The following is a 27946-nucleotide window of genomic DNA, read 5'->3' as shown; positions in this document are numbered from 1 at the left end:
GCTCACCTCCTGTTACTACTAATAGAAATATGGAGACTAGCGTGAACTTGATACACCGAAACTGTCTCAGCCACAACCATGTGGTTCTCGCCCGTGCCGAGCATCCAATAGTCATTGCGCAAGCCTCCGACCTACGACGCTTCGAAGATTCATAACAAGGCAGGATGACGAATGGTACGTTTTCCATTATGTGATGGGTCGGTGGCTTCAATTTTGAGACGCCTGCAACATGCATGTTCACAGTATAATCTCCGCAAACCTCCGTAGGACCGGAATGAAGGCCTGCAACGTCTTTCTCAATGTGCGGATGCCGTCAGCAACGGTTGGTCAGGGGGGTTACCGGAATAGGACATGTACGACGAGATCACGACTCAGGCCACCGTGTGGCTAGCATCGACCGCTAAGTTGACTGGTCAACGAGCGTGCCCAACTACCTGTCGGCCCCCTTTCCCCTTTCCGAGATTAGTCGGGGATTTCCTTGGTTTTGCAAGGTCGGGCCACTAGGCACGATTTTTTCATTCTATTATTACATCTTAGGCAAGAGTGCGAAGAACAGCAATTATAATCCAGGCAACACAGCCTCGAACTGGGTCTCGGCGTTGCTCATCACGGTAGTACACCCAAGTAGGTTAGGGCTCGGACCCATACGGCGCCCCGTGCAGGATGGAGAAGAACGGCAACTTCTGTTTGCGGCTTCCACGGCCCTTCGAAATCCTTCTGGTGGCCTTCCAGAAGTTCAGGAGAAGGCTTGGCAGGCCAATTGAGCGCGATCCTTCCAGCTCGCGGTCGCTGAGAAGTGGAGTTTCTAGAGGCTGAACTCGGGCGCTGGTCCTTCTAGCGTCTCCGGCAAAAAGGGGCAATGGACGAGAAGGGAGTGTAATTACCGATGCTTAGGGGGCATCCCCGGCCTCCACTCACTTTGGATCGTCCCTACGGCACTCGGGAAAGAAGGGTTGCACGATCATCCAGAACTGGACCGACAGGGTTGAGTGGTGTAACAGGCCACATCGTGCCCCGTGTTGGCGTGTTTGGACGAGCGCCCTCCTTCCGTAGAATCCTTCTAGAAGGAACATCGATTTAGTCTTTGGCCGTCGTGTACCGGCCGGCAATAGTGGGAACGAACTATCGAGATGGGCAAAACAGTTCCCCTTTGCGGGTTATTGAAGATCTGCCAGGCCGTCGCATACTGCCTCGTGTCGCACCATTCCAGGAAAGACATGCATGTCATCGTATTTCCTTCCCCCGTTATCTCCGACTCGAGCAAAAGGGAAGGAGAAGGACTGCCGGGCATCCGCGTGTCGTTAGACCGGTGGTGGACTCCGTACTATACCGGTATAACCTATAACCCCCTGTTGGCGGGCACTTGAAGTCCCCCTTTCATGAATCGGACTTGGGGGATCCACCTGCCCGATCGTTAGAGAATTTGCGTCATTGTTAAGCAGAGTTTCCCAGGCGTTTCACACTAGCGCAGGTGGTCTGTCTCGTGTGTTCCGTTCATCCCTGGTGAAGAAAAGACGGATCTAAGGTGGACTAGTCGGACTAGCCCCGTCCGGCGAAATTGTGATTCAGATCGGCGTCGCTATCTCGTATCCACTCTTTTTTTCACGCGCAGGGACGGGGGAAAGCGCACGTTGTGGAGCCGGCATGCTGACGGGCGGCTTCTGGTGCGGCAGGTTTCCTTCTAGCGCACTTCGCTGGGGCCGACTAGGAGAAATAGGTTAAGCTAGAACGAGCGTGGCCGACCACGTCTGCTGGAATACGGAAAATCAGGGGAGGAAATAGGAGGTGACCGGCGTCTTCAGCGACGGTCTACATAGCTCTAGCCACAGCTACACCCTCGAAACAGTAAACGGAGGCAGAAGCCTGACGTGAAATGGAGAAAAGTAAAACAATAAAATCAAAAACCAAAAAAATGGATTCACTTTCCCCCTGCCAGACTTTCTACCAAGTGGGGGCAACGAAGCAACGAGTCCTCAGATGTAAATAATGATGTATGCCGGCCAGTGGCACCTACCACACCTAAATAACCCAGGCCATCGTTGCATAACACATCGGATCCCAATCATATTTTCGTGCCTCTCCCCTTTCTCACTCACTTTTTCACCACCCTTCATTCTCGAGCTCAAACGTGCTTCCTGCGCGCCTTCCGCCTTCCGCCTTGCCGACTTTCGACTTTCGACTTTCGACTCTCGGCTTTCAACGCTGTTTTCGCGTCCTTCCCTCAACCTCCGCTCCATCCTTTCCTTGACCTGGGACTTGCCCGGTACGCCCAACGCCCGGACCGCCCCGACACCCGATATCCTTTGTGCCTTATCCTTGGCTGTGCGAAGGTTCGTTCCTGCTTTCCGCGACTCTGACCGCGATTTCCGCTGTCTCCCCAGTGTCCGCGTGGCGCGGCTGCCCAACGAACTGTGCCGGTCCTGAGCGATATTTGCCTCCGTGAGCGGGCCTGCCGTCCGTACGAGTATGGTATCGTTTTTCGCTTGCCTCTCTGCTGTCTTCCTGGGGAGCTTTTCCTTGCGCTGGGACCTCCTGCAAGGTCCACGGATGTGGAGCACTGCACTGGAGACGTGAAGACTACAGACACAGACCTGCTTCGATATCCGAGGGGCAACTGGGCTGCACTGGGGAACTTGCGCCTTACAAGGTGATTCTAAGCTAACTGGACTCGTTCGCGACAGGAACTCTGCCCTTCCTTCTCCCTCTCCCTAACGACCATCCCGATCACAAGCCGTACCCTCCGGTTCTAGCCGGTCCCCATACCTGAATTTATTCTGTTCTTACAAGCAGCGTGACTCAGACAGGACGTTACTCTTACGTTCTCGAAAAAGACCACGGCGCCAGCAACCGCTTTCGCTCCGGCTCGGCCCCCAGCGCATAACCACTCGACAAGGCTCGCGAGCCGGGTTTTACACCTGAAGACGTCACCTCTTCTTCCCAGACTATAGCAGCTGCATTATTTCCTCGACATTACTGAGACTTGAAACGTACGGCGGCAAAAACGCGTCTGCGCTGAGAAACACGCCACCCGACGGGAGGAATCAATTTAGAAAACCGTGAACACGAAAAGAGCAGGAGCCCGAACGGATCGCGCAGGATAGGACGCTTGCTGAAGCCGTCCTCTACCACGGACACTCGGCTGATCGCTGGGTCGTGTCATGGACTTCACGACCATTCTGAACCGAAAGAACTCTGCCGCAGCAGCTGTCGCCGCAGAAGCACAATTACAGCAGCAATACTTGCAGAACCAGTTTCACCATAATCCCGCCATGAAGCCCGAACCGGGTGCCTCGGACAACTCCGTCGGTGCATACCCTCCTCACGCTGTTCACCCGGGGATGGACTCGGGGCTCGCGGAGTCCTTCTATTACGCTCAAGCACAGGGTGCCACCCCACGAAATATGGCCTACATCCCTGGCGGATATGCTGGCGATGCTCAGATGCAACCGGCGCCTGTTCCTGCGGGGAGAAGTAGTGCTGATGCGCCACCCAAGACCTTCCACTGCTCTACTTGCAACAAAGGGTTTGCTCGACGCAGTGATCTCGCGCGACATGGTATGTGACTTGTTCCTTTGCTCTTCTTGCTAGTACTGACGATCTATGACTGTAGAGCGAATCCACACTGGAATCAGGCCCCATGCCTGTGACTGGCCTGGCTGCGGAAAGCAGTTTATCCAACGCTCCGCCCTGACAGTACACTCTCGAGTGCACACGGGTGAAAAGCCCCATATGTGTGAGCGATGCGGCAAGGTTTGTGTCCCCAAGACCTTGAGGTTTGACCTTCAAGCTGATCCATTCCATGTAGCCCTTCAGCGACTCCTCGTCATTGGCTAGGCATCGTCGTATCCATTCTGGCAAGCGACCCTATAAATGTCCGTACGCCAACTGCCAGAAGACATTCACGCGCCGTACGACCCTGACCCGTCACCAAAACCATCACACCGGTACCATCGAGGAAGCCGCTGCCGAGACTGAGGCCAATTTGCGTCAAAACAAAGAGCGTCGTGGCCCTGGCGAAGGGATGTTCCCGGATCACACATCTATTCAGTCGGCCCCGTCCCCTGCCCAATCCATGTCGCCTGGTGGTGATCTTCCCCCGCTGAACATGCATCGTTCGGCCAGTGATTACTACATGGGTAACGGGCCAATCCCACCACATGTACGAGGCGACTTTTCGCAAGGTAGCCCCCGTGCTTCTCCGACAGCGACTTCTCCGTCTCTCTCCAGTTACGGAAGTGCGCCTCACGCTCGTCCGGCCATGACTTCTCACCCTTATGCTCCCCCGCAGCCGCTGGAGCCTCCCGCGAATAATGACCACCGTCCGAACAGCGTCGGCGGGAGCCCGCATATGACCAGCCTCGGGTGGGCCTCGCCGTCTCACGGCAGTATGCCCTCCCCGGGTTCGGCGAACGACTTCACCTACCCTGAGCCGAGCGGTCCAGCATACCCGACCTCAATGCCTCCTCACATGTATTTCCCTAACTCTACCCTCCGCCGCCCCGGCAGCACCGAGCCGGATAACTACGAGACCAAGCCTCGAATGGGGGAGCACAGCTGGTCTACACCCGTATGATCTGTTATGCTCTGGGGTTTCGAGATCCTGAATTGCTTTTACAGCATTTCCATCACCACATTTCCTATGTTGACTTCGTTTTTTTAACTGCATCGTTCACCTGATTCCCTTGGAAAGAATAATAACTTTCCCATCGTTGCTTATTGAGCTGCATTTCTTTTTCGCATCTTTTTACCAAATTTGTATCTATACGGAGGAAACTCTCCACGGAGTCGGGACTGCCCATCGTTTTGTTTTTATCACTTGTCATCCCACACTATCCTCATTTCCTTTGTTTTTGCTTGCGGATGACATGGCTTTGCCGAGACACGACCAGACGAGGAAACAGCATAGATAGAGCGCGGGACCAGGGATCGGGATCTTTTGGGCTATCATTTGTACTGGATATGGGAATAGGAAAAGGGGTTTCTTTGCTTGGGAGATCTGGCCCCTGGATGTGGTGTCTGGTTGGTATCTGGGATTTTTTTGGACTTTCCCCTGCGTTCATGTTTTGCATACTCACTGTTTTTTTTTTTTTTTTGTTCTTCTTCTCTTGTCTGTTTCATATACATTTTTTTGACCCTTAATATCCGTTTTTGTATTGCTACTATGATTTGTCCTGCGTGGTCTGGTCTCATTGTTCTGTTTCATGTTTTTTTCTTTCCTTTGTCGCTTCGAATACCATTTTGTACATGAGGTCGGCTTCGATTTCATTTATGTACGATAGCTGTGTATAATAGACCAGTTCATTATCTTATCCATTCTATTTTTCTTTGAACCTTTACACAGTAGGATATTTAAATGACAACTGCTTTGGGCGAATCTCAAACAGTCGGTTGGAGCAAGCGTTCTAGCCCTTCTCAACTGATCAATAGATCGCTCAAAAGAGACAGTTTCAGGTCAAAGCTAGCTCCTCTGGAGGGTTTGTCATTATGGACCCATCCTGAGATGCCCTTTATTCTCCTCCCTTCAAACTCGTAAAGCACTCCTACTAGGTACCGAAGTCAAATGCACAAAAAGGAACTGGGTACCAGGGTCCTCGCATAGCCCCAAAGTACCATTCTACCAAGGTTCATCCATGAACAAATAGTGAACACAGACGTCAAAGTCCGAATTATTTACAGTATAGACAGGCCACCCTGAAACCTCCGGTTCGAGGCGAAACGTGCCTCAGTCTGAGTCACTTTTATGGCGTGGCGGGACGGGCGGTACAGTAATATTTGTAGGATTTACTTGATCGGCGGTCTAGTATGTAGCGGTGGGAAGAGCTGAGTTGTTAGGCGTTTTTTTCCAAGCCCGGGTGAACTTGGGTGGGTATTTTATGGGGCGAGCTTAGGCGTCCAGGTCCGGCGTTTTGGGCACGGATTATTTGCCGCGAGAAATGCAACGCTGAAATAGAAGTATATGATGTGTCATACTCTTCTGTGGTTTGGAATGAAACAGAAACTCTGGTGGTCAGCTACACTAAAATTAGACTTTGGTCAATCCTGCCTCTACATCCACTGCGCGATTCGAGCCAAGACCTGCATTGAATGAAGCTGTTTCAGTCTCCCACACGCTATTGCAGTAGAGATCCAGGTAGAGTGTGCTTCGTGAGGAATGTCTCAAGCGTATACCCAATTGGGTTGTTGCCCGCAGAACCTTTTCGTAAGGTTCTCGCACTCGGATGGCTGGTATGCAGACGGCTTCATGTCTGGTCATCTGTTCTATGCTAGGGATTGTTACCAAATGACATGGTCGTTTGGGGTTGACGGTGCGTGTGGGGATGGGTATATAGGAACGAGGGAGTAGATATCGTTGCAAATTGATGAACAGCTTTCGAAGGTAGAATTGAAGATATAAATCAAAATGCACTGTTCAAGACCTTTCGCCCTCTTCCTCTCTAACATCGCCGTAGCCTGTACGTCATCATACATCCACTACTCAACCTTTGCTAACCATCAGCAGCAGCGAGATGTGGCGACGCAGACGCGTGCATCGGCACCAAGTTCTGTGCAACAGCGTCCTTTACGAAGCCGATTGCTACAACAATCATTACCTGTATCCCGACCCCTACTTGCCTGGGAGTGTACGGTGAGTATAGCGATCTACCCGTCGCCCCACCGGACCCGTAGTTGACCCGTGCCCAGAGGACTGTTCGTCTGGCGGCCAGACAATCGGCAACTGCTGCTCGGGCTATTGTGCGGCCACGAAGTGTCGGTCGACTGATGATAAGTGGCCTGACTGCAAGGAGAATGGGTTGCCATGTCTGGGAAATGACAATTGCTGTTATGGGAATAGGTGTATTGAGGGCCGCTGTGCCAAGTAGTTGAGTCGTCCAGGAAAAGGCGTGATCGCCGATGATCAGTTTCATGGAATTGAAATATGCAAACCATTTAAGCTGGCTTCAAGGCAAACATCCTCAGAACGGCCCCAGGAGCATCTCCGCATTCTTCTTAAACGCCATCATCGCAGCCTTCCACAACTCCGGCCCAACACTAACACGCGCAACACCAAGATCTCGAATCTCTTCAACACCCAAGAACCCATCCCTCAGATTCATCTTCACATTCACCATCCCACCCAACTCCCTCACCAAAACCCTAATCTCATCACTCTACACCCCCCGTCCCCCAGGCCCACCCCAAACAAAAACCGTACAGGCCCCGGCCTCCAAAAAGGCCCGACCCCTCTTTACAGCATCGTCAATCGTCGCACCATCCTGATAAAGGACATCCGTCCTCGCATTAACCACAAAATCAGGCACGCCGGCTTCCGTCGCAGCTTCAACAACAGTTTTCACCCGCGCCACCGCATCGTCCAGCGGCCGTAGCTGGCCAGTAGCATTGTTCAGATCCTCGAGATTACACCCCACCGCGCCTAGCTCGACCACTTCCTTGACTGTGGCGGTCAGTTCGACCAGGGTACCGTAGCCATCCTGCAGGTCCACCGTTACGGGCTTGGACGGGTTGACGGCGCGCACGGCCGACGCGATGGAGTTCAGCGCAGATAGGTTTTGGGATGATGTTAGGGAGCTGTCATCTACACCGAGGGTGGATGCGATTGCGAAGGAGGCTGTGGCGACGGCGTGGGCGGTGGGGAGTGAGGCTATGATTGTGGCGGTGGGTGCGTCGTAGGTGTTTGTGAGGATTAGTGGGTTGCCCGGTTGATGGAGGGCGCGGAGACGTTGGGCGATTTTGTTTTGGGGGTTCATTGTAAGAGTGAGACTGATGTACGATTGAGTGCTATTGTGGGTGTTGGTTAGTGGGTAGTAGTAGGTATTGGTTAGATTTTTGAGATTGAGTAGATCGAGTCAGTGAGGATACGAGGATGTTGCTGTAGAAGTATCCAATGGAGTCAACTCCGACAAACCAAGTAAAGTTGACCCACCCGAGGTACGATGAGCCCCGGTAGGTACCCAAAGTACAGCACCTACGGCAACCTGGAGGTATCCTGGGTGAACGGTACGGAGCACTGGGAATTACCTGCAGAAAGTCGATGCGAGTCACGCAATGCAGGACACGACTGGTTATTGAACTGTTTCAGACTATCACGGCACTATGGCTGGTAGTCGGAGCCCACTCGGACTCAAGCAGCAAGGGGATCCGATCCCACTTCCACGCATTCCCGGCTTTCCGGTTACTACGCCTCTTACATCCATACCTTGGTAAACAGTGAAGACTTGCGTCGTCGCGCATATATCGGATCGAGTCAAAAAGGGCGGAAATGCAGCCGAACAGCGGCCCTGTCAGAACGCCCGGAGCCCGTCGCGTCCACTGGGGGCGTGCATGAACGGAGTCCATGCGGCCGTGCAACGGGGCCGCCGCCAATCAACTGGGCGTAATCGCTTGGTACGTGTAACTTCATCTATTTAGACTCGGTCTTCCGGTTTGGGCATAAGTCCAGGGCCGGGTACCGTACTTCACGGAGCGTCACCGGTCGTACAGTACTGTACATTCTCGCAGGAGACTAACCACCGCAGGAAATCGAATCAGCCAGACCACAATCTCGGGAAATTTCAACTACGGGCGACCTTGTTCCGGCCCCCTGCTGGATCCGTGCTTGCCTGCATGAACGAGGGGTACTGGCATTCCTTTGCTCGGAAGAGGGCCGTCATCGCAGTTGCGCAGCTGGGAATCCCGTGGTATGCGCATGCCTCTTTGCCTTGGACCATTACATAGGCAGTTGACAGTCGCTCCACTACCAGGGTACGGTAATCAGTTGCCCACGGTAAGGTGTAAGGCGACCGGGGTCTACGGTAGTGAAGTGACGGACTGAAGAGGGTTTCCCGGCAACACCCGTGGATTACCCTTCACGGTCTCCGGCACTGCTGGGGGGGGGGAGAAAGTGGATTCTGGACTCGGGAAGCCCCATGTCTGTCGGATAAAGACAGCTGCTCCTCACGGTCGTGTAACTCTTTGCCCCTCTGTCTGGTTTGACCCGGGCTCGCTTATTCGGCCAACCTTGGGGGTGTACAGCGTTGCAGCTTGCTCGGACTCGCTTCGGAGGAAAGGAAAAGCGAAAGGTTATGGTGTAATATGTGTAAGGTTGGTAAGATGGTAAGATGGTAAGCTGCGTACGGAAACAAAAGTTCCCTTGGAAACAGCCCCGGAGGAAAAAGCAATGGAAAACAATCCTCCTGTTCAGAGACCATGGATCGTACGTCGGGACCGGGGCTTCGATGATTGTTTCTATTATGATTCTGCCCCAGCAGTGAAAGAGCAAAGAGACCTGAGACAGGGCGGATCGCGCTTCCGAATGGAGATCAACCCGAAAATCGCCACTGCCCTGCAGAAAGAAATCAGAAGGGAACATGCAATTAGATTGATTGGTATAGAACAAGAGAGACCTGGGAATAAAATGAAAAGAAAAGCGTTTTTTTCCCCACCTATCGGGAATCCCCTGTAATTTTACCCAAGGAAATCGCCCCGTCAGCTCTCCCCACTCTCCGGCTTCGCCTTGCTCTCGCCCTCTCCTCATTCCCTCTCCTACACTTTCACTCCCTCACTTTCTTACCCTCCCACCTCTCTCAACTCCTCTACTGTTTCATTCTCAAACACTCTGCCGTTCCTGGCCCCCATTCCGTCCTCGATCTTATGGCGGATGGTGTCGCCTCACTTCCTCGTGCAGTTGGCCGCCTGACCTGCAGCTCTCACGCTGCCATCCGACCCTGCTCGCACCTCCGTACCCTCCCCTTCCAATCTTCCTCCCTCACCTTCCACAACTCGTCATGACGACTGGGCTCGACGTGCCCGAGACCGGGCTGTCTCTCCGTCCCGGAGACCAGTCCGGTGATTCTGCCTCCAAGCCGGTTCAGATCATGCGTTTGAACCTGGTTCAGAGTACCCTCGACGAACTGATCCAGAGCTTACGGAACGACCAACCTGCTCGAGTACGGCTAGGGAAGCACCCTTCTCTGCAGTACGCGGGCAAATCTCACTCCTTCCATACCTACCCTGAAGCACACCGATCCGAAATCTACCACAGCTCCTCCGACAAGCGGAACATCTACTTCACGGGCGTCCTGAGCCACAGCCTGGAGGTGGAAAAGGCCAAGGCGGCTACTGCAGCCACTGACCAAGCTTTGGCCAACCTGGAGGAGAGCCTCAATGCCTTCGAAAGAGGCAAGGAATCCAAGAAAACACACATGATTCAGCACCCGGACGAATTGAGGGCTCTTCGTGCTGCCGGTGGAGGATCCAGTCAGCGAGGCCCTAGGAGCAAGGCCGAGCTCGAAAAAGACCGACTTCTTCGCACGGCTGCTTCCCGGTCTGTGACTTCGAGCCCGACCTTGGGGTCTGCCAAGTCTCCGGCTCCCATTCCAACCTCCGCACCGTTCTCGCAAAGTAAAAACAACGCCCGTCTTGAGGCTCTCAAGACTCCCTTCATTCACCTTCTCGCCGTCCGTGCCGTCTCCTGCAAGTTCTTGGCCCGTCAAACCCGTTCCGCGATCGAAGACTGCACGGCCCTCGCCCAGAAATACGGAAGCGAGAACCGCCTGAACCGCGAGAAATTCGACCTCAAGGATAAGTCCTACAAAGACCTCGATGTGTGGACGTTCCCCTACCCGACCCAGGACGACCGACAGGAGGCAATTGAGAATGCCATTTCCGCTTTCGATCGTATGCGGATCTCCCGTACGGACAAGCTGTGGCAAATGCTTCTTCCGAAAGGGGAACGGGGTAAGGGCAAGTGTTTGTCTCGACTCAACCTCAGCAATGGTCCTGTCAAGAAGTCTGCTCCGGCACGTGCTCATTTAGACGGCGGCGACGACACGGGCAAGGATGATGACACTACGGGCAATGAATCGGACCGACGCAGCGGCCCGTCGAAGACGGACGCCGCTCCTCGATCGACTCCCACGCAGAAACCTCAGGCGGCGAAGGGACCTGCCAAAGGACCTGCCAAGGCCAAGAGCTCCAACAACACTACGTTGACCGGTCGGGTTACGAAGAAGGCTGCTGCCAAGCCCCCAGCGAAGACAGACGCCAAGTTCAAGTCTGCAGAGTACGTGCATGACTCCGACGAGGATGACGAGGACATGCCTGATTCTGCGCCGTCTCCCCCGGCACCCTCCCAACGTACGAAGGGAGACAAGACAGCTCTTCCCAAGAAGACGCAAGCTCCAGCTAAGGCTCCAGCCCTGGCCAAACCCCGTACCAACAACAATGCCCCTCCGTCTGCATCAAAGTCTACCAAGACTGAGTCGTCGACTCCCAAGCTTGAATCTTCTCAATCCCGTTCTGCCGCTGCCTCCTCCAAGCGACCCGCCCCCCGAGCCTCTACCTCGCCTCAGAAACCGTCTCCTCTCGGGTCTTCCCCTCCTGCCAATGCATCCGATGCCACCGGTCGCAGCCGCTCCGACAGTCAGAACCAGTCTTCCAGCTCCTCTTCTTCCCCGCTCATCTCCCAACTTTCTCGTACCAACAGAGCGATAACTGGAACAGCGGCCCGGCCTTCAAAGCCTGTCACCTCGGCCAATGGTCCTCCCAAGTCTGGATTCGCCGGCAACCCCTTGAAGCGCAAGGCGGAACCCGAGCGGCTAGCCGTGCCTGGTGCAGCGACGGGACGCACAACCGGCAACCTCGACCACAAGCGCCGCCGGGCGATCAGCACCTCGAGCGGAGGCAGCACGGGCAGCGCATCTCCTCCCTTGAGCCAGGAAATCCTCTGGCAACAACTGCGGGAAAAGTCTCTGACTTTCAAGCAGTATTATGCAAAGTACAGCTCCTTGCATAGAACCCTCAAGGCCCAGAGCAACCCATCATCAGCCGATCTGGAGAAACTCCACCGACAGCATACGCGGCTGGAACACATGAAAGAAGAGATTTGGAACGAACACGCAAGACTCAATGACGGCATCTCTCGTGATTTCTAACGATACCTCTGCATGGGGGACGACCGTGGTCGTTCCCACCCACATGGCGAAAACCTAAATTCTCAATTTACAAGATCGACAGCTCGGCGTTTTTTCATGGATTTTTCCTTCTCTCACATCTTTGATTTCCATTTTCCTGTTTTCTATCTCATGCATATCCCCCCTTGAATCCCACTGTGCATTCCTTCATACCTAGTGATTTATGGAATAGACTTTGCATTTCCGCTCGTATCTCCGAGCACCAGTACGCATGCACTTTTTATCAGAACATCAATGAAATATTCCTATGATGCAATATTTTCCAGTCTTGACTTTCTCATACTCGTAGAGTCGATCAGCTTTACCCCGGATCAGCGAACCGAACTTTCACTGCTAGTGGCTGGCGGGTCCCATTCTAGGTCTGTGATTGGAGGGAAGCACGTGTGACAGTCACGGGATCTAGTAATATTGAGCGAAACAAAACCGAAACATTACATTCGTTTACGTCATCCAGTCTACCACACGCTAAGCTTCATTGGGTCTAGTGCCGGTGGGAACTTGGGAAAGTCCGAATCTCCATCTCTGAGCATCCAGCACGAACCTCCCCGTCCAAACCCTCGAGCAATTGGAGCTATCCTTGTCCAAGGAGCGCGACAATGACTCCCCCTTCTCGCGGACGGGGCACCAGTCAACGAAGCCCGACCGTCCTGGTAAGAATGATACCCTCCCCAAAAAGCAATTACCGTGCTGCATCGGTTACTGAGACAGCTGTACGGAACCTGTAGGTCACTGACTCCCGCGACCAACAATCTGCCTCTACGCCCAGACGCCGTCGATCCCCCGCGACCCGGTTCATCACCGTCGATAACGTGCTCCAATATGCCTCCGACGTCCCCTCCATGCAGCAGCGGCACCCGCCGCCCATTTCGAGATCCCGCCGCCTTGCCTCAGCCACGAGTGGTTTGATTGGTGTTGGTGGGAGCGGTTCTGCTGCAGGTTCCAATTCGACGGGGACTATCGGGCGCCTTGCGGCGCAGCCGCGTCTTCCTCCGCGGACAACTAAGGTCAGCGAGAAGCTAGTGCTTTTGCCTGATACGGGTGGTGTTGGGGAGCCAGATGCTGGTGAGGATGATGAGGATGATGAAGGCCCGGATATAGATCTCGTTGATGAGGAGCTTGTTGAGCAGCTGGCGAACGAGAGACATGTTGATCCGGAGGTCGTGCGGCAGCAGTTGCTGGCGCAGAAGCGACTCGGCGGCGACTTTGGTATCGATAATGATACTGCTCCTCTCTTGGCTCAAGAAGAGCTTCTGCGCAAACGACGTATTGGGCCTGAGCGTGCGAAGAGTTATGCGGAGCGCTTGCCTAAGGCTCGACGGACGGAGAAACTTGCGCGTGTGACGGCATATTGCACTGCGCAGGCGTATAAGATGGGATCTGTGGCATCCTTTGTGAAGGAGTGGCATGGGGCAAGGACGAAGCTTTACGATGACTGTCTCTACACTGCATACCACTTGCCTCTCCTGCCTGGTCATGAGGGGTATCGTCTGCGGAGTAGTCCCGTGGTCAAATTCCCTGGTGGAAAGTCGCTCCTGGATGAAGAGATTGAGCGGAATGAGCTTCGTGATCACCATGATGATTATATGGGTGAGGTAGAGGAGCACTCCGTTGGTCGCCACAACCGTCCTGGGGAGGAGCATCACCATGAAGCCTCTCCTCAAGATTCTGATCAACATGGCTCCAGAGAAGAGCATCGCCAGGGATTCTTGAGCCGCATTTCCGAGGAAGACAGCCATATTCAGGATGACCAGCAAAATTCATCAGGCAATAATAGCGCATTGCATAACTCCTCCCAGTCTGGACCCGATGAAGAACATCAATCTGAGCCAGCCCCTCGGCGCCGTCGACACAGCTACGATGATGGCCAAGCTTTATCGCGGGAACGGTCTTCCCCGCCAATGCCAACAGCACAACCTCAAGCCCCAGCCCCAGCCCGAACTCTCTACAACGTGGCTGAGATGTTCGTCTTTAGCTACGGCGTGGTCGTCTTCTGGAACTTCACAGAGCGACAAGAGAAAGACCTGCTGGCAGATCTGGCATTCGCTACCTCATCCGCGACTGGCACTCCCATCCCACTAGCTACAATGCCTCTCCACGAAGAGGATTTTGAAACCGAGGAATTCCACTTCGAGTACTCGACCGAGATCTCCCGTCCGCGCGTCTACAACGACATGATCACTCTTCGCAGCGGCGACCACATGATCAAGCTCGCCATCAGCCACGGCATTTCACAAAGCACCAAGCTATGTTTCTTCGAGGAGGTCATGGCCCGCCAAATGGCAGACGCAAAGGACGTTCCACGCCGCCTTGCCATGACAGGTCAACTAGGCATGAAACGCGAAGAAGTCTTCCGTATCCTGGGCCGACTGTTTAAGAGCCGCGTGGAAGTTAATCTATGTAAGCTTCATATCCCTCAAACTTGAATAAGCACGCTAATCAAAACAGCCTCAAACATGCTCGACGTGCCCAACTTCTTCTGGGAAAGCGAACCAACCCTCTACCCCCTCTATATCGCCGTGCGCGAATACCTCGAAATCAAACCGCGCATCCAAGTCCTCAACGAACGCTGCCGCGTCTTCCTAGACCTCGCAGAGATTCTATCCGACTCCATCGCCGATAACCGCACATCCCGTACGTCCAACCTCCCCCTTCCCGTACTTATTCAAACTCGAACACTAACACATCCGTAGACCAAACCTGGATCATCATCATCCTAATCATCATTTCCATCATCGTTACGTGCTCAGAAGTTTTCCTACGCTTCGGCCTCTTGCACGCCAGCCAAGGCGCAACATCTAGTCCTGCTAGTATCATCGCCCGAGCTATGGGCCGCACTCCGCCATCTTCCCCGTCAAACTTCTCCTATAACAATGTGAATATCCCGCCTGGTTGTGTCTGCCCTTCTCTTCCGCCTGCTGGTGGGTCGGATGTTAGTGGGTTGAGTGGGAATCGGGGATTCGGTCTTTGATTTGGTTGTATGCTTCCGTGTGGTGGCTTTTTATCTTTTAACTTGGAAATATGGTGTACTGGGGTTTACGGAGTGGATTGAACAAATAAAACTGCTCTTTGTATATTTTTGTGGAACGGCTCGCAGAACGGCTCGCGGTGCTTCGTTAACTCGTCAATTCATTTTCTACTTTTTACACCCTTTCCCTATGAACGAGTTAGCACATGGATCAAGAACTCTGGTTCATGTTGACACCCTCTCTCTCACCGTCACCACTCTTCTGGGGGTGAACCACGCTCTCCAGATCCAAACAGTCACCAATAGTTCCTGCGCCCAGCTTTCAATCTCCCAGCTCAGACACACCACCCTACCAACCCTAAACTATCACTTTCGCATCGCGATTCACAGAGTGATGACTAACAATCAGAAATGTCAGTGTGGCCGAGTGGTTAAGGCGACGCCCTGCTATGAATCACAGCTCCACTGTGACCTATGTAAGGCGTTGGGTTCGCCCGCGCAAGTTCGAATCTTGTCGCTGACGATTATCATATTCGAAACATCTCTTTTTGTTATTTTGTGGGGTTGAGGGCTTTATTATGGATCTGGGCTTCATATAAAGAATCCGCAGTTTATTAGGTTTCATTGGTTGGAGCTATCCAGATTAGCCAATCATGTTCCGTGGAAGGTTCCATGCTGTCTTCGTTGCTGCATACGCTTTGCAGGTGTGTTTCATTGCTTGGGTCTATATCGAAACCTCTGTCTCAAATAAGCGGTTCCAACTTGCTACCCAAGGGCTTTGAAATGCCGCACATGCATAAACCACAAATGAACCTCCGTGAAAACCTGCATCCTCAACATGTACTCCGTGGCCGACATCACCTGCAGTCAAGCTGTCTGTGTACGCACTGATCAAGAACCCCGGAATCGAACTCCTGATGCTCGTCCTCGCACCCTCACCCGGTATCATTAATGTCGAGTTTGGGCTAATGCATGCCTGGACTGCTTGTTCAGTTTTGTGCCGAGGGAGACTACCCCCTCGCGTATTCATTACCTTTTAGGTCGCGACGTTAGGAAAGAGTGTGAATCAAAGCTCGGTTGCTAGCGAGCGGTGGCTACCTCACAAGGGAGACTGCCTAGAGTAAGGATTTGAAGGTGATGATTTAGAGTTACGAGAAAAGAAGATGAATCCAAAATCTCCGTTGAGATGGACAAAGCCGAGCCATGCTAAATATAAAACCCATTGACATTAGATATCAGTACAAGAGCCGGCTTCGGCACCAATTGAAGCCTAGCAGCCCATTCCATCCCCATTTTTAATAATCTTTTCAGGTCAAATCAACCCCTTTATCGTGTCTACACTTTAACCGGTGACCTTGTAGATGGACTCGGCCAGGCGCTTCACGTTGGCGGAGGTGATACCGGCAACGGAGATACGGCCGTCCTTGGTAGCGTAGACGGAGTGCTCCTTGGCCAGAGCGTCCATCTGCTCGGGCTTAAGACCGGTGAAGGCGAACATGCCGATCTGGCTGGTGATATGAGACCAGTCGTGCTTGCTGCCGAGAGACTCGAGGTTCTTGCGCAGGAGGGAGCGCATCTCGATGATGCGGTCGGCCATGCCCTTGACCTCGCCGAGCCACTGCTCGTTAAGAGCAGGGTCGTTCATGATGGTCGAGGCGACGCGGGCGCCGTGGATGGGCGGGTTGGAGTAGAAGGGGCGGATGAGAATCTTGATCTGAGACTCGACGCGCTTCTTCTCCTCGGAGTTCTCGCAGACGAGCGAGAAGGCACCGACACGCTCTCCGTAGAGACCCTGAATTTCTTGTTAGCCAGCTATCACTTCCTATACTATCGGATATGTTCCGACTCACCATGTTCTTGGCAAAGGACTGGCACAGAGCGATGTTGTGGCCCTCCTTGACGAAGTGACGGGGAGCAAAGGCATCCTGGTCAGCGTTACCGCTGGCGAAGCCCTGGTAGGCCATGTCGAAGAAGGCGAAGTGGCCCTTCTGCTTCATGACATCGCTGATCTGGCGCCACTGGTCCTGGGTGGGGTCAACACCGGTAGGGTTGTGGGCACAGGCGTGCAGCAGGATGATGCTGTTGTTGGGGGCGGCCTTGATGTCGGCAATCAGGCCCTCAAAGTCCAGACCGATAGTGTCCTTGTTGTAGTAACGGTACTTCTCGACCTCGAGGCCGGAGTCCTTGAAGACGGCGTTGTGGTTGGCCCAGCTGGGGTTGGGAAGGTAGATCTTCTTCGCGCCGGGGTAGAAGCGCTCGAAGAAAGCACCGCCGATTCTCAGGGCACCGGTGCCGGAGATGGTCTGGGTGATGACGAGGCGGTCCTCGGTGATGGCAGAGGAGTTGGCGCCGTAAGCCAGCTCGGCGGCGGCCTTGGTGAAGGCAGGGATACCGGTGATACCGGCGTACTCTTTGTCGCTGCGCGAGGCCACGACCTTGTCCTCGGCGGTGCGGACGGAGGGCAAAACGTAAGGCTTGCCTTGGTCGTCACCTGAATAATCGCAATCCAATTAGTCCATTTGTTCCCATACGCATTTCTCTACTCCTTCAAGGTGTACCTACGGTAGGCACCAACACCCAGGTTGATCTTCTCCTTGAAGGAGTCGGCCTTGAAAGCCTCAGTGATACCGAGAATAGCATCCTAGCACATCCACTACGTTAGCATTGACCCGAACAATTGCACTCCGCGCGCAAGAAGATTAATTTCAAGCTTACAGGAGGGCCCTGGGGAACCTTGGACCAGGCCGAGGCTTGTCTGGCACCGATGACAACGGTGCGCATGTTGGCATCGCGGACAGCAGCCGAACGGCTGGCAACGCGCAGAGTAGAGAGCATGATGGCAATGAATGAGTATGAAGAGGAAGAAAGGGCAAGACCTAGCTCTAAGAACTGGGATGGAAGGGGAAGGGAAGAACCGGAGGAATAAGAAAAGGTCGGAGATGCTGCGGGTGCGTCTGTTTGGCTTGACTCACCCGATGGCCGTACTGGATACTTTGGTATGTAGGCAACCCCACATGTCTAAGCAGGTATATGGTACCTTGCACCTCGGCGAGCACAGCGATCACGCGGGATTGGCCGCATCCTCCGCACAACAAGGACTAACAACTTGAGGCTGCGGCTTTTTGTTCTCCCTTTGACTTCTCCGGACTGAATCAATTCGCATTCGAAATGTACAACAGTATTGAAATACTCAAACAAACCAATTGTCTATTGATCGAGTGTCCAAGGGATACCTTGGACACCGTCCTGGATAGCGTGCTACATGACGCGACATCGGGACTTGTGAAAAACCGGTGAGCTGATCGAGGACTCCTGGCTCCACCCGCCTGTTCCCCTCACGAGTTGGGGTAAATGGCCTTAAGGACCTACGTGCAGAATAAATAATTATTGGGCAACTCGCACCCGATTGTGTAATTGCTCCTGTGGACACTTAATGCGCACGCCCTGGGTACATCCTACATAGCTACGCATAAACAATGTAGGAGCCGGCTCGGTTAAATTGCTAACGCTACCCGGGATATCCCCACACGCGGAGACAGCTGGAGAATTGTCTGGTCCCCGACGTTACGATATTACGTTTCGGAGACTTCCACCAGCAAATCGGGAGGACATGTCAGAAAAGAGACGGCGGATGTAATTGCCCAATTGGGCTGGATATCGTAACGTTGATCATTTCACTTCTATACACACAAATAGTCGTGTCAGCCCAGTCGCACACCGGCCTGGCGGTTCTTGCGCGCCGTCGCTCCCATGGCGTTGTTCATGCCCGTGTGCTGACTGCTGTCCAGGGCACTCATCGATTCGCGCTTCTTCTCCTCTTCGATCTTCTTCAGCCGCTTCTCAGTCTTCATCTTGCCGCTGCCCTTGCCGTGGAACTGGTGACTGAGGTGCTTGAAGGCTTCCTTTTGGTTCATTGAGCGGCCGTACTCGTCTGTGTACTTGAGTTGCACGTCGGGCTTGTACTCGCGGTTGAACACCTCTGCCATCTGTCGCGCGTCCTGCTGGTCTCGCTGCTTGTTTTCCCAGCGTGCGTGTTCTTCGCGCTCGCGGGCCGACATGCGGTCCAGCTTGCCGGATGCACGATCGCGCTCGCGCTGTTGCCGTGCACGCCGATCGGCATCTGCTTCGCGGTTCAGCTTGTCTTGTAGGAATTGTTGGCGTTTGCGCATGAGCGCGTTGTGATCGGTGCTGTCGGTGTCCTTCACGATGCCACGCTGTTTCAGCATCGACAGTGTAGCTCCGAGGCCCTGGTCCAATGTAGCTTCTTCTTCCAGACCAGTGCCAGTAAACTCCTGTTGTCCCTGCTTAGATTCCTCGCGCCTGATGCGCTCCTCGAGATCCTCCCCGTCCTCGATGTCATTGTAGGTCCGTTCCATGTCCACATCCTCGGTCTCCGCCTCGGGCTCCGGGTGGGCAGTGGCCTCTTCAGCTGGGGTCGTTGTCCGCCGCTCTTCCCGTTCGGGCAATGTGGGTTTCTGGAGATTAGAAACGAATTCTGAGGTCTCGTCGATCACAAGACCGGGTTCCTCGGCGCCTTCTTCGGGAGTCTCGACCTCCATCGGGGTCTGAGACTCCTCTTCACGAAGTTGCCGGGCAAGGTCTTCGGGGCGCATCTTCTTGCGCTTCTTGAATGCAGCACGGCGCTGGAGAGCGAGTGAGGCTTGCAGGTCGTCATCATCCACAAAGGACACATCTTGGTCGACGGGTTTCTTGGGCGCGGGTGCCGGGGTCCCATTTGTGGTGTCGATGTCCATGGAAGTACCCGTCGATTCGTTCGTGGGGAAAACGTCCTCATCGTCCATCACAGCTCTCTGCTTTGTCGCCTTGCTCTTCTTCTTCTTTGGCTTCTTGATCTTAATCTCGCTGATGTCCATGTAATCGGATGCCGGAACTTCGGGTTCAAAGTCGAGACTAATGACACCCTTCTTCAATCTATCCGAAACCTCTTGTCGTTTGGCTTCGCGCTCCTCTTCAGTCGAGCCCTTGGCGTCCAGTGTGAATCTCTTGCGCTTCTTGCCCTCGATTTCCTCGTCGTAGTGTGAAAGGATTCCCTGATTCTCGGCCGTAGGATCATAAACGGGCTTGCGCTTTTTGAGATCATTCCGCTCCTCGGCCTTTTCTTTGTCGACCAAGTTAACGTCCTGGAGCTCATCCCCTTCCTCATCATCATCCACTCCGGCATCTTTGAGGGTAAGGATGTGGTCCTCGCCACCTTCGAAGTCACCGATGGCATGGCCAACCTTGACACCAGCGAGGTCTGCGGCAGTGTATTCAACAGCTGCGGCCCGCTCCCGTTCCTCGAGTTCTTCGGCAAGCTTGCGCGCACGCTCCCTCTCGATCTTCTTCGAGCGCTTCTTGTTCTGCATTAACCAGGCCTTGGTGTCAAGTTCTGCACCGTCCGCATCTCCAAGAGTGGCTCCTTGTAGTTGTAGATTTCTTTGGGCAATGTCGCGCGCCCTCTTGATGGCGGCATTTTTCTCGTCTCGTCTCTTCTTGGCGTTGGCCTCATCTTGAAGTTTCTGCCAGTTTTCATAGCCTAGAGCCTGTCGGGATTCGAGGGTGCTCGCGGGGTCTTCTTCTTCGCCAGATGCGCTCGAGTCATCGTCCTTGAAGTCCGGTCCAGTGGCGTCGGGCTGGGCACCGGGTACAGGGAGAGGCTTGAGGCCGAGGGCCACTCGGATCTTGTTATTCTGCTCGATGGATAGAGCGTCCGCCATGTTGACGGTCTGATCGGGCTCACGCGTAATGAAGGGAGGATGGCCGGGAAAAGAGCTGTCTTGACAAACCGCAAGTGTCGCCGACCCTGATATCAGGCGTCATCATGTGATCAGACACTATGGTCCGATCGGGTTAGCGCCACAGATTCTTAGTGCGGATAAATAAGAAGGCTCTTCCCTTCTCTTTTTTCTTCTTTCTTCACCACAACACACCATGGATCTGTGTCCAGATTTCCCGTCCACGGAGCAATCTGTGTTTCGGTTGAGAGCTGGACAGTTCGACGACTATGGAGCCATGCAATTCCCACGTGTATGGCACACTACGGTTTCCTGTCGACAGATCTCAGATTAAAGTGCCGCGCCGGGTGTGGCCTGGGTCTTGAGCTCCCTCTGGTGAGCTCGGCTCAGGTCCTGGTTGCGGTCGGCGTCATATTCCTGATCCCTTTGCCGATTGGCCGTTGGCTAGTGAGGCCAGGGAATAACCATGACCAGCCAACATATCTTCAGATAACTCTTTAGAAGTATTTATTCGTAGTGAAACAGCAACCTATTACGGGCCTGCTTGGGGGATTGAGCAGTTGCTACTGGCAACTCGCGATGGATATTCTAGACGCTGTCGCATAATGTCCTCCGTGATTGTGAAAATCCTGCGGAGGTCATATAGGAGCTGCAGGCGCATGTCGCATTCCCGAGTTCGGGTCGCATGGGTTGTCATCATGATCGTCATTGCTTATAACAGAGGATATCTAGTTTACAGAAGCTTCAGATGTCCCGTCACGCCATCGACGACGCTCTTCGGGCCCAGGACACCCAATACCGTCCGGCTACCGCTGGCAATCTGAGTGCGACCAGCATCCTGAATAACGCGCGCACAGAGCCCCAAGCTCATAGCCTGAGCCTGCAGCAGGAGCAAATCCTCCTCCGACTTGACCTGCAGTGCGATCTTTGCCTGGCCATTGCGCTCCCACCGGCGCAGGATTGGGGAGTCAGGCGAGTGCGCGTGGTAGTATTTGTAACAGGCGAGGGTTGCATGGGAGGCCTGGGCGGCAATTTTGCCTGATAAACGCAGAAGTCAGTATCATCTTCTAGTTTGGTTTGCAAAAGACTGTAGAGCTCCATACCCTTGGTCATGCCCAGGTCCGTCCGGACGACCAGCACCAGCTTCACCTCATCGGTGTTGTCCTTGAAGCTGGCCAGTTCCTCGCCATTGCCCTCGTCCTTCTCATCGCTCTCCTCTTCCTCCTCGGAAATGCCTTCTTCGTCGGAGGAGTCCTTGTGGACCTTCACGTCGTAGCCATTCGGCCAGCCCTGCTTTTCTTTGAACAGGCCGAGCGAGGCGCCTTGGCCGATGAAGTACCCTGTGACGCCGGCGACAATGGCGGTGGCGATCACGTAGGCGGTCGTTGTGGGAGGGATCCGGTCAAGCGACACTGGCGCGGCCATCGTGAGCTGAGGAGAGGGTCTGGGTGGTGTTGGTGGAGGTGAGTGGGTGGTGCTCTGATAAATGCCGCGGCGCTGGATCGCCTCGCGGTGATGACATATCCTTCGATGTGCATCCACTGACTCTGCACTACCTTGGGTTCAACTATGTAAAATTGAATTTACGTTGCCTTGGACCAACAATTGCAACTTGTGCTGAAATTTTTTCTGTAAAATTCTACGGATTTGCTTTTCAATAGCGAGGCTGACCTGAGACTTTTCGGTGACATATCCCACTCGCCACAGTTACAACCACTTTGACGCTAGATGTCAAAATCCCGGCTTCTTATTTCCAGATCTATACGAGGCCTTCTACAACATGTCTACATGTCTACATGTCTACACTCTACGCCCCAGGGCCGAGCTTTGAGTCATGACCAAGTTGATTAAATTCCTAGAGCTGGAGAAGACACGAATCGCGGGCCATAACCAGCGGCTGCTTCCAACTGCCTCTAAAAGCGAGTAAATAAAACAAGCCAATCCAAGCGCATTGAACCCAGCAGTAGCCAACCGCTTACTATGTACATGCCAGAAAGAAGTAATATATTCTCCAAAAAGCAAGCCTTAGTTAGCACTTCCCGCAGCAGGAGCAGCAGCAGGACGGCGGTCGGTACCCAAGTTGTTCATACGGCGACCCATGACAGTGCGGCTGAAGAAGGAGATACCGATCATGAACAGCCAGCTGGGAATGGCACCGACGGCGAAGATGGCATAGCCAAGGGGCATCAGCAGCTGGTACTTGGCCAGCCAGCCGTCGGTGGGGTGGAAGGCACCCGTGTACTCGGCGGCCTCCTCGAAGTTTTTCTTGGAGTGGATCTGGTAGAGCTCCTCGGGAGTGACGGTGGTGCTGTTCATGTAGACGACGTGCAGGGGGGTGGGCAGACGCTCCTCGCCTTCGGGCAGGGCCTTGGGGATCTGGTAGTAATAGACGGAGGGAGCGCCGGCGGACCAGGCGGAGCAAAGAACGCGGTTCTCTTCGCAGTTCAGTAGACCGAGATTCGGGGAAGTCCGGTCGGCGGAGAAGAGGAGGACGGATTCCTGGATGATGGTTAGATACTGGAAACGGGATGATGCGGGAGCAGTGGGTAAGCTTACATTGAAGGCCTTCTCGGCGTGCTCGCAGCGACCAAAGCAGGTCTTGTTGCCGCCGGTCACGAAGATGTACCAGTCCTGCGCGGTGGAGGAAGGCTCCAGGATGGACTGCCAGTTGTTGAGGGTCACGGGGGTGACGCGCTTCTCGGAGACCTTCTCGGCCAACTTCACGATGGGATCGGCCGGCACGGCAGTGGGAACCATGGCCTTGGCCTTGTTGAACCATCCCTGGACACGATCGGCGAGGGGGAACCTGCTCCTGCGCCAGAGCGACAGCAGGGAGGAGGGCGACAAGCGATGATGTGAAACGCATCTTGATGGCTGCGACGCGCCGGAAGAATTAGCTCGGAAGGGAGGGGGAGAGAAGAGGGAGGTAATCGAGAAGGATAGACCATGGAAAGAATTAAGCTTACCTTGATTAACAGAGGAAGATCAATACAACGGCACCCGAGAGGGATAAGGAGAAGGAAAGGGCTTCGTTGGAACGACAGCTGGCCTGAGCGCTCGGGCCAACCACGGCCGCCTAATTGGCGGGGAGATCCACTCCTCTCCATCGTCTGGCATCTCGTCCCGTTTTCTTTTCTGGGTTTGAAGTATTTTTAAGCTCGGCATGCGATGGGTATTATGTCGATTCTTTGACCTATTCTACACCTTTGAAAGTACTGAAGCGCGAGCGTCGGGGCGAGATAACCCCCGAGCTTGACAGCATCCATCTCCACCTGCACTAAATATGATGTGCAGCTGGCCGGGATATCTCCGATCTTGCGTTGGGTCCCACTCCGCGAACCTCGAGCGGACCTTTGGCGAAGAGCAGTTCCAGGATATCAATTTGGCCCAGCGTTATCACAGAAAATATTGCCCTTCCATTCACCGTGGCTCCATGATCAAGGAGCAGTTTGATCAAATCAAGATCTTTACCGGCTTTTGACAAACAAGTATTCCCATTGTTGTCAATTGCATTAACGTCAGCACCGCTCTCGATTATGAGCCTCGCCGCTTCCTTGCGATACAGACCAAGGAAATTCTCATGGTCCAAGGCAATATGCAGGGGTGTTACCCCATTTTCGTCCCGGAGTTCCATGTTTGCGCCCTTCTTGATCAGTTATGGCAAAGCTTCATTCACGTGCCACCAGTTAGTGCCTTTTGTGAGGCCATGAAGAGCCCCTCCGCACAGTATAACCTCTCTGGATCCAGTTCCCCAGGTTTCGCCTCTCCGCCGTGCGTTGATGTCGACGCCGATTTTCTCAACCAGCAGCTCCACCATTTCCATATTGGGCAGCTCACGCGAGCATGCAGTTGGTAGCAAGGGCTGAATTCTAGGTTCCCCATGGAGATTGGTGTTTTTGCTCTCTGCTGCCAGACACCATTCCGGGTCATCGTAATGCGAAGCTGCGTTGCCGTTGAAGGTACAAGCCAGAAGATCGCTGTAACCAAAACACACGAGACGATTCAAAATGGATTTCCCATAATTTTCGAGTCGGCCTAGATCAAGGTCCGAGGATATTTCCTTGAAAATGCTGTACTGTCGAGCTCCAAGCAACTTCATGGCAAATTCTTGCTTTTCGCTTTCTGGATCAGACCCCATGAAGGTTTTAGATCTAGTGGCCACCCAGCTCTCCCTCCAGAACTTTTGTATTCCCTCCAAGCGATATTTGCAGAGACAATAGCTGTCATGGAACAGTGCCACCGAAGGCATTTTCAGTCTGGAAGACGATCTGCCAGTTGGCTGAGACAATCGAGTTTGTATTGATGTTCTTTGGACAGATTTTCAAATTTTTTTTGGAAAATTCCCCTTGATAGCTGGTCAAGCATGATTCATGAAGGACGAGCAAGTCAAATATCTCCTCTAGCCGGGTTGTATCGTGCTCTGAGGTCAATGGGGGACGTCTCCAATCCCCATTTTGGGTAACGTATGGCCGCTCCTCGTCCTCGATCAAGATACCAGCTGCAACTAAGCCTGTCCCTGTATGTGACTTTCCGTTCCCTTCAATCCAAAGCTCCTTCTCCGTTTCAAACTGCACCGCTGCTCCAAAGCAACAGTCCCCTGATTTGTCTAGGTGATTGGGATCGGCTCCAGCTTCAAGAAGGGCTTTGACGGATTCAGAACGACCCGATCGGCAGGCATAATGGAGAGCTGTTGCACCTGCGTGGTTTTCTTTGTTGATGAACGCTTTGATCTCATCTTCCCCAACGCCGCCGGGCCGTGACAAAACAAAGCTAATGATATTAGGTTGGCGCACCCGAGCTGCAATATGAAGGACAGTCATGTCATCATGAGTGACGACAGAGAGATCGGCCCCGGCATTGGCCAGCTTGACCATAGAGACCTCGGAGACCGCTGCAGCGAGATGTACGGGTAGAATGCCTTCCAAGTCTTGGGGGTTCACATTCTTGCAAACCCGAAGGATATAATCAAGGGTCCGCTCCGCATCCTTGTCATCTCTCTCATTTTCTGACGTATTGCAAATCGCATGAAGAGGAGTTCTACCGGAATGATTTGGCTGGTCGATGTTCAATCCTAAGCTTGACAGACGCTTCAAGTCACCAAGATCCTTAAACCGAGTTCTATCAGCAACAGCTTCATGGAAAATGGTGTTGCCCATATAGTCTGCGGCTGCAGGATTAAAGCCGAGATCTATCAGCTTGTCGAAATACTCACGCTCCCAAAAGCATTGGAACAAAAGAGTGCGCCCCTTGTAGTCGCGAGTGTCCAGTCTAGCACTTCGATCAATCAAGAACTGGACGATTGGGGGTTCCCAGTGCCTACTATCTGGAATGACGTGACTGAAGAGCGGGGTCTGGCCTTCGTTATTTCGAGCTTCAATGTCTGCACCAGCATTCAGTAGGTCAGTAGCAACATGGATATTGTCTCTAGATAGAGTATGCAATGGCGTGTCGCCTTTACGATTCTTCATATTCGGGTCCGCCCCAGCGGCAACCAACGCTTCAATGACCTTAATTTTCCGGTGCCCCACGTTTTTCACATATATGTGAAGCGGGCCATCGCCATTAGGGCTGGTAACATTGACATCAGGCTTGTATTTGAGGAATTCAATGCCATTGCCACGACGAATGCCCTCGAGACGACACTGTAGTGGCGTTTTGCCGCCCTTTTCTGAACGCTTATTGATATTAACGTGACCTGCGCCCAAAAGCAGAGGAAGCAATTCTTTGTCGGTTTTACCCTCAGTGTGCAAAGGTGTATTGCCCGAGTCGTCTTCCGCCGTCGGATCAGCACCTGCCTCCATCAACAGTTTGACCACACTAGTGTAGTGTTTACAGGCATGATGCAAGGCCGTAGAGCCATCGGAAGCTTGAAAAAGAACATTGGCACCAGCGTCGAGTAGAAGCTGAGCACATTTCAGCGCTTCAACGTCATCTCGGGCTTGCGAAAAGCCATGTTTGCTGCGGCAGATGGCGTGCAAGGCACGCCATCCTGGCAGCGTTCCCTCGTCGCGAAGTTGTCTGGGATAACGCATAAAACACTCGTTCGAAAACTCGTCCCCAGATCGGCAGCAAAGTTTGTTCGGGTTGGCACCCCCGTGCAGCAGTATTTCGATTGTTTTCGGATGTTTACCTTCACCGGCTTTGAAGAGAGCGGTGTCTCCTTGATATTTCCCATTCACATCCACACTGGTCTCCTCAAGAAGCAGTCCCACAATGTCTGCCCGTCCCTTCTCTGCTTCCCAGTAAAGAGCTTTCTGGAGGACTTGGGGGTCTTTTAGGAAAGGGATGAATTCGACCATTGACTTGAAATGGCCGTTGTGACAAGCGTACATCAGCGGGGTTTGTTCATAAGTTGTTGATGCATTTCCACACCATCCTCTATGGATGTCACTCGTCTTGGGAGTAACCGGGTCAATCCCAGCTGTGAGCAGGAGTTTGATGAAGTGGCTTTAATCCATCCTCTTCTTCAGCTTCAGGATTAGCTCCTTTCTCCATGAGATGCTTAACGATGTCCGCGTGTTCTGCCGTGGCGGCCCAGAGAAGAGGAGTGTTCATTCTGTCATCTTGAGCTTCAATATCGAATTGGTTCTTTTCGAGTAGATAGATGACGTATCCGAGCCAGCCAGTTTGAGCTGCGGCGTGTAGCGGGGTGACTTTTTCAAATTGATTATCGGGCCAGGCAAAATCTAACCAGGCTCGGAATTGTTGCTCATTCGCGAAAAAGGCGTCGATGAAGTCGTAGAATGGCAGCATATCTGCCCCTGCCAGAGCAGCACGACGGGAATGCACAGACCAATTAACTGCTGCATATTCCAGGAAGGGGTACTGAAGTAGGGTTTCAATCTGATCGTCCGTTCTTGGGCTCCAAAGCACACAGTCCCTGTTTCTATCTTTGATCGTATAGTCATCCAGACAGCCTGATTTGAGGTAGTCCAGACATGCAATAGCAAGACACTTATTCGTGGGACCAGGTCGGAGGATTTGGTATATAGATGCTTCCGCATTATCAGATCGGGTGAAACCCTTCAGAAAAGGAGTGCCAGTTTTGATACGCGGCCGTCGATGTAAGCCACCTGCCAGTTCCAGCTAGGTGCGATGCCCGATGGCGACGATATTCACTTTTTCCTTCGTCATAGGGAGTTGGTTGCAACCATTCTCTAATTTTGACAAGACCTGCGACTGGTAGGGGAAGGATATTCTCAGTGTTGAAGCCTTCAACATCTTCTCGGCCTACTAGAATAGCATCGTCTCCATCGGAGTCAGAATTACGGGACATACTGGACAGTCGATGGTAATGT

The 27946-nt window shown here is 53.4% G+C and overlaps 10 protein-coding genes across 10 annotated transcripts; 4 read left to right on the top strand and 6 right to left on the bottom strand.

Moving 5' to 3' along the window:
- Positions 1–3158: 3158 nt before the first annotated feature.
- On the top strand, positions 3159–4573 carry N7498_002665 (putative C2H2 finger domain protein; the record flags this gene model as incomplete). The annotated part of the gene is made up of 3 exons (XM_058449727.1): positions 3159–3555; positions 3611–3750; positions 3806–4573. 3 exons carry the CDS (start codon positions 3159–3161, stop codon positions 4571–4573), a joined length of 1305 nt encoding a protein of 434 aa, XP_058312071.1.
- A 1827-nt stretch (positions 4574–6400) lies between these two features.
- On the top strand, positions 6401–6860 carry N7498_002664 (uncharacterized protein; the record flags this gene model as incomplete). Its single annotated transcript, XM_058449726.1, has 3 exons — positions 6401–6452; positions 6500–6625; positions 6682–6860. 3 exons carry the CDS (start codon positions 6401–6403, stop codon positions 6858–6860), a joined length of 357 nt encoding a protein of 118 aa, XP_058312070.1.
- A 93-nt stretch (positions 6861–6953) lies between these two features.
- On the bottom strand, positions 6954–7745 carry N7498_002663 (isocitrate lyase/PEP mutase family protein; the record flags this gene model as incomplete). Its single annotated transcript, XM_058449725.1, has 2 exons — positions 6954–7148; positions 7230–7745. The coding sequence occupies 2 exons, from the start codon at positions 7743–7745 to the stop codon at positions 6954–6956; spliced, it is 711 nt and encodes a 236-aa protein (XP_058312069.1).
- Positions 7746–9761: 2016 nt separating this feature from the next.
- N7498_002662 (uncharacterized protein) lies at positions 9762–11909 on the top strand (the record flags this gene model as incomplete). The annotated part of the gene is made up of 1 exon (XM_058449724.1): positions 9762–11909. The coding sequence occupies one exon, from the start codon at positions 9762–9764 to the stop codon at positions 11907–11909; it is 2148 nt and encodes a 715-aa protein (XP_058312068.1).
- Positions 11910–12491: 582 nt separating this feature from the next.
- N7498_002661 (RMD1 family protein) lies at positions 12492–14931 on the top strand. Its single transcript, XM_058449723.1, has 4 exons — positions 12492–12598; positions 12674–14345; positions 14394–14579; positions 14639–14931. The coding sequence occupies exons 1-4, from the start codon at positions 12545–12547 to the stop codon at positions 14914–14916; spliced, it is 2190 nt and encodes a 729-aa protein (XP_058312067.1). The 5' UTR covers positions 12492–12544; the 3' UTR covers positions 14917–14931.
- A 1324-nt stretch (positions 14932–16255) lies between these two features.
- Positions 16256–17748, bottom strand: N7498_002660 (Aspartate aminotransferase; the record flags this gene model as incomplete). The annotated part of the gene is made up of 4 exons (XM_058449722.1): positions 16256–16705; positions 16764–17404; positions 17476–17554; positions 17629–17748. The coding sequence occupies 4 exons, from the start codon at positions 17746–17748 to the stop codon at positions 16256–16258; spliced, it is 1290 nt and encodes a 429-aa protein (XP_058312066.1).
- Positions 17749–18614: 866 nt separating this feature from the next.
- Positions 18615–20630, bottom strand: N7498_002659 (U4/U6-U5 snRNP complex subunit SNU66; the record flags this gene model as incomplete). The annotated part of the gene is made up of 1 exon (XM_058449721.1): positions 18615–20630. The coding sequence occupies one exon, from the start codon at positions 20628–20630 to the stop codon at positions 18615–18617; it is 2016 nt and encodes a 671-aa protein (XP_058312065.1).
- A 751-nt stretch (positions 20631–21381) lies between these two features.
- On the bottom strand, positions 21382–22073 carry N7498_002658 (aminoacyl-tRNA hydrolase PTH2; the record flags this gene model as incomplete). The annotated part of the gene is made up of 2 exons (XM_058449720.1): positions 21382–21686; positions 21752–22073. The coding sequence occupies 2 exons, from the start codon at positions 22071–22073 to the stop codon at positions 21382–21384; spliced, it is 627 nt and encodes a 208-aa protein (XP_058312064.1).
- A 600-nt stretch (positions 22074–22673) lies between these two features.
- On the bottom strand, positions 22674–23755 carry N7498_002657 (uncharacterized protein; the record flags this gene model as incomplete). The annotated part of the gene is made up of 3 exons (XM_058449719.1): positions 22674–23147; positions 23205–23522; positions 23615–23755. 3 exons carry the CDS (start codon positions 23753–23755, stop codon positions 22674–22676), a joined length of 933 nt encoding a protein of 310 aa, XP_058312063.1.
- A 170-nt stretch (positions 23756–23925) lies between these two features.
- N7498_002656 (ankyrin 2-3/unc44) lies at positions 23926–27924 on the bottom strand (the record flags this gene model as incomplete). Its single annotated transcript, XM_058449718.1, has 5 exons — positions 23926–24294; positions 24382–24770; positions 24889–27095; positions 27340–27721; positions 27768–27924. The coding sequence occupies 5 exons, from the start codon at positions 27922–27924 to the stop codon at positions 23926–23928; spliced, it is 3504 nt and encodes a 1167-aa protein (XP_058312062.1).
- Between the last annotated feature and the right edge of the window lie 22 nt (positions 27925–27946).

Source organism: Penicillium cinerascens (assembly GCF_028974065.1).
Source record: "Penicillium cinerascens strain IBT 15544 chromosome Unknown contig_1_segment0_segment0, whole genome shotgun sequence".
In the NCBI taxonomy this organism is placed as follows: Eukaryota; Fungi; Ascomycota; class Eurotiomycetes; order Eurotiales; family Aspergillaceae; genus Penicillium; species Penicillium cinerascens.
This window is presented reverse-complemented; position numbering and strand designations above follow the sequence as displayed.

What these genes read in the sequence shown, in the direction of transcription:
- N7498_002661 (XM_058449723.1), top strand. Translation starts at nt 12,545, where the DNA reads ATGACTCCCCCTTCTCGCGGACGGGGCACCAGTCAACGAAGCCCGACC. An exon ending in CCGCGTGGAAGTTAATCTAT is followed by an intron (nt 14,346 to 14,393) that starts GTAAGCTTCATA and finishes TAATCAAAACAG; the next exon opens with CCTCAAACATGCTCGACGTG. An exon ending in CGCCGATAACCGCACATCCC is followed by an intron (nt 14,580 to 14,638) that starts GTACGTCCAACC and finishes ACACATCCGTAG; the next exon opens with ACCAAACCTGGATCATCATC.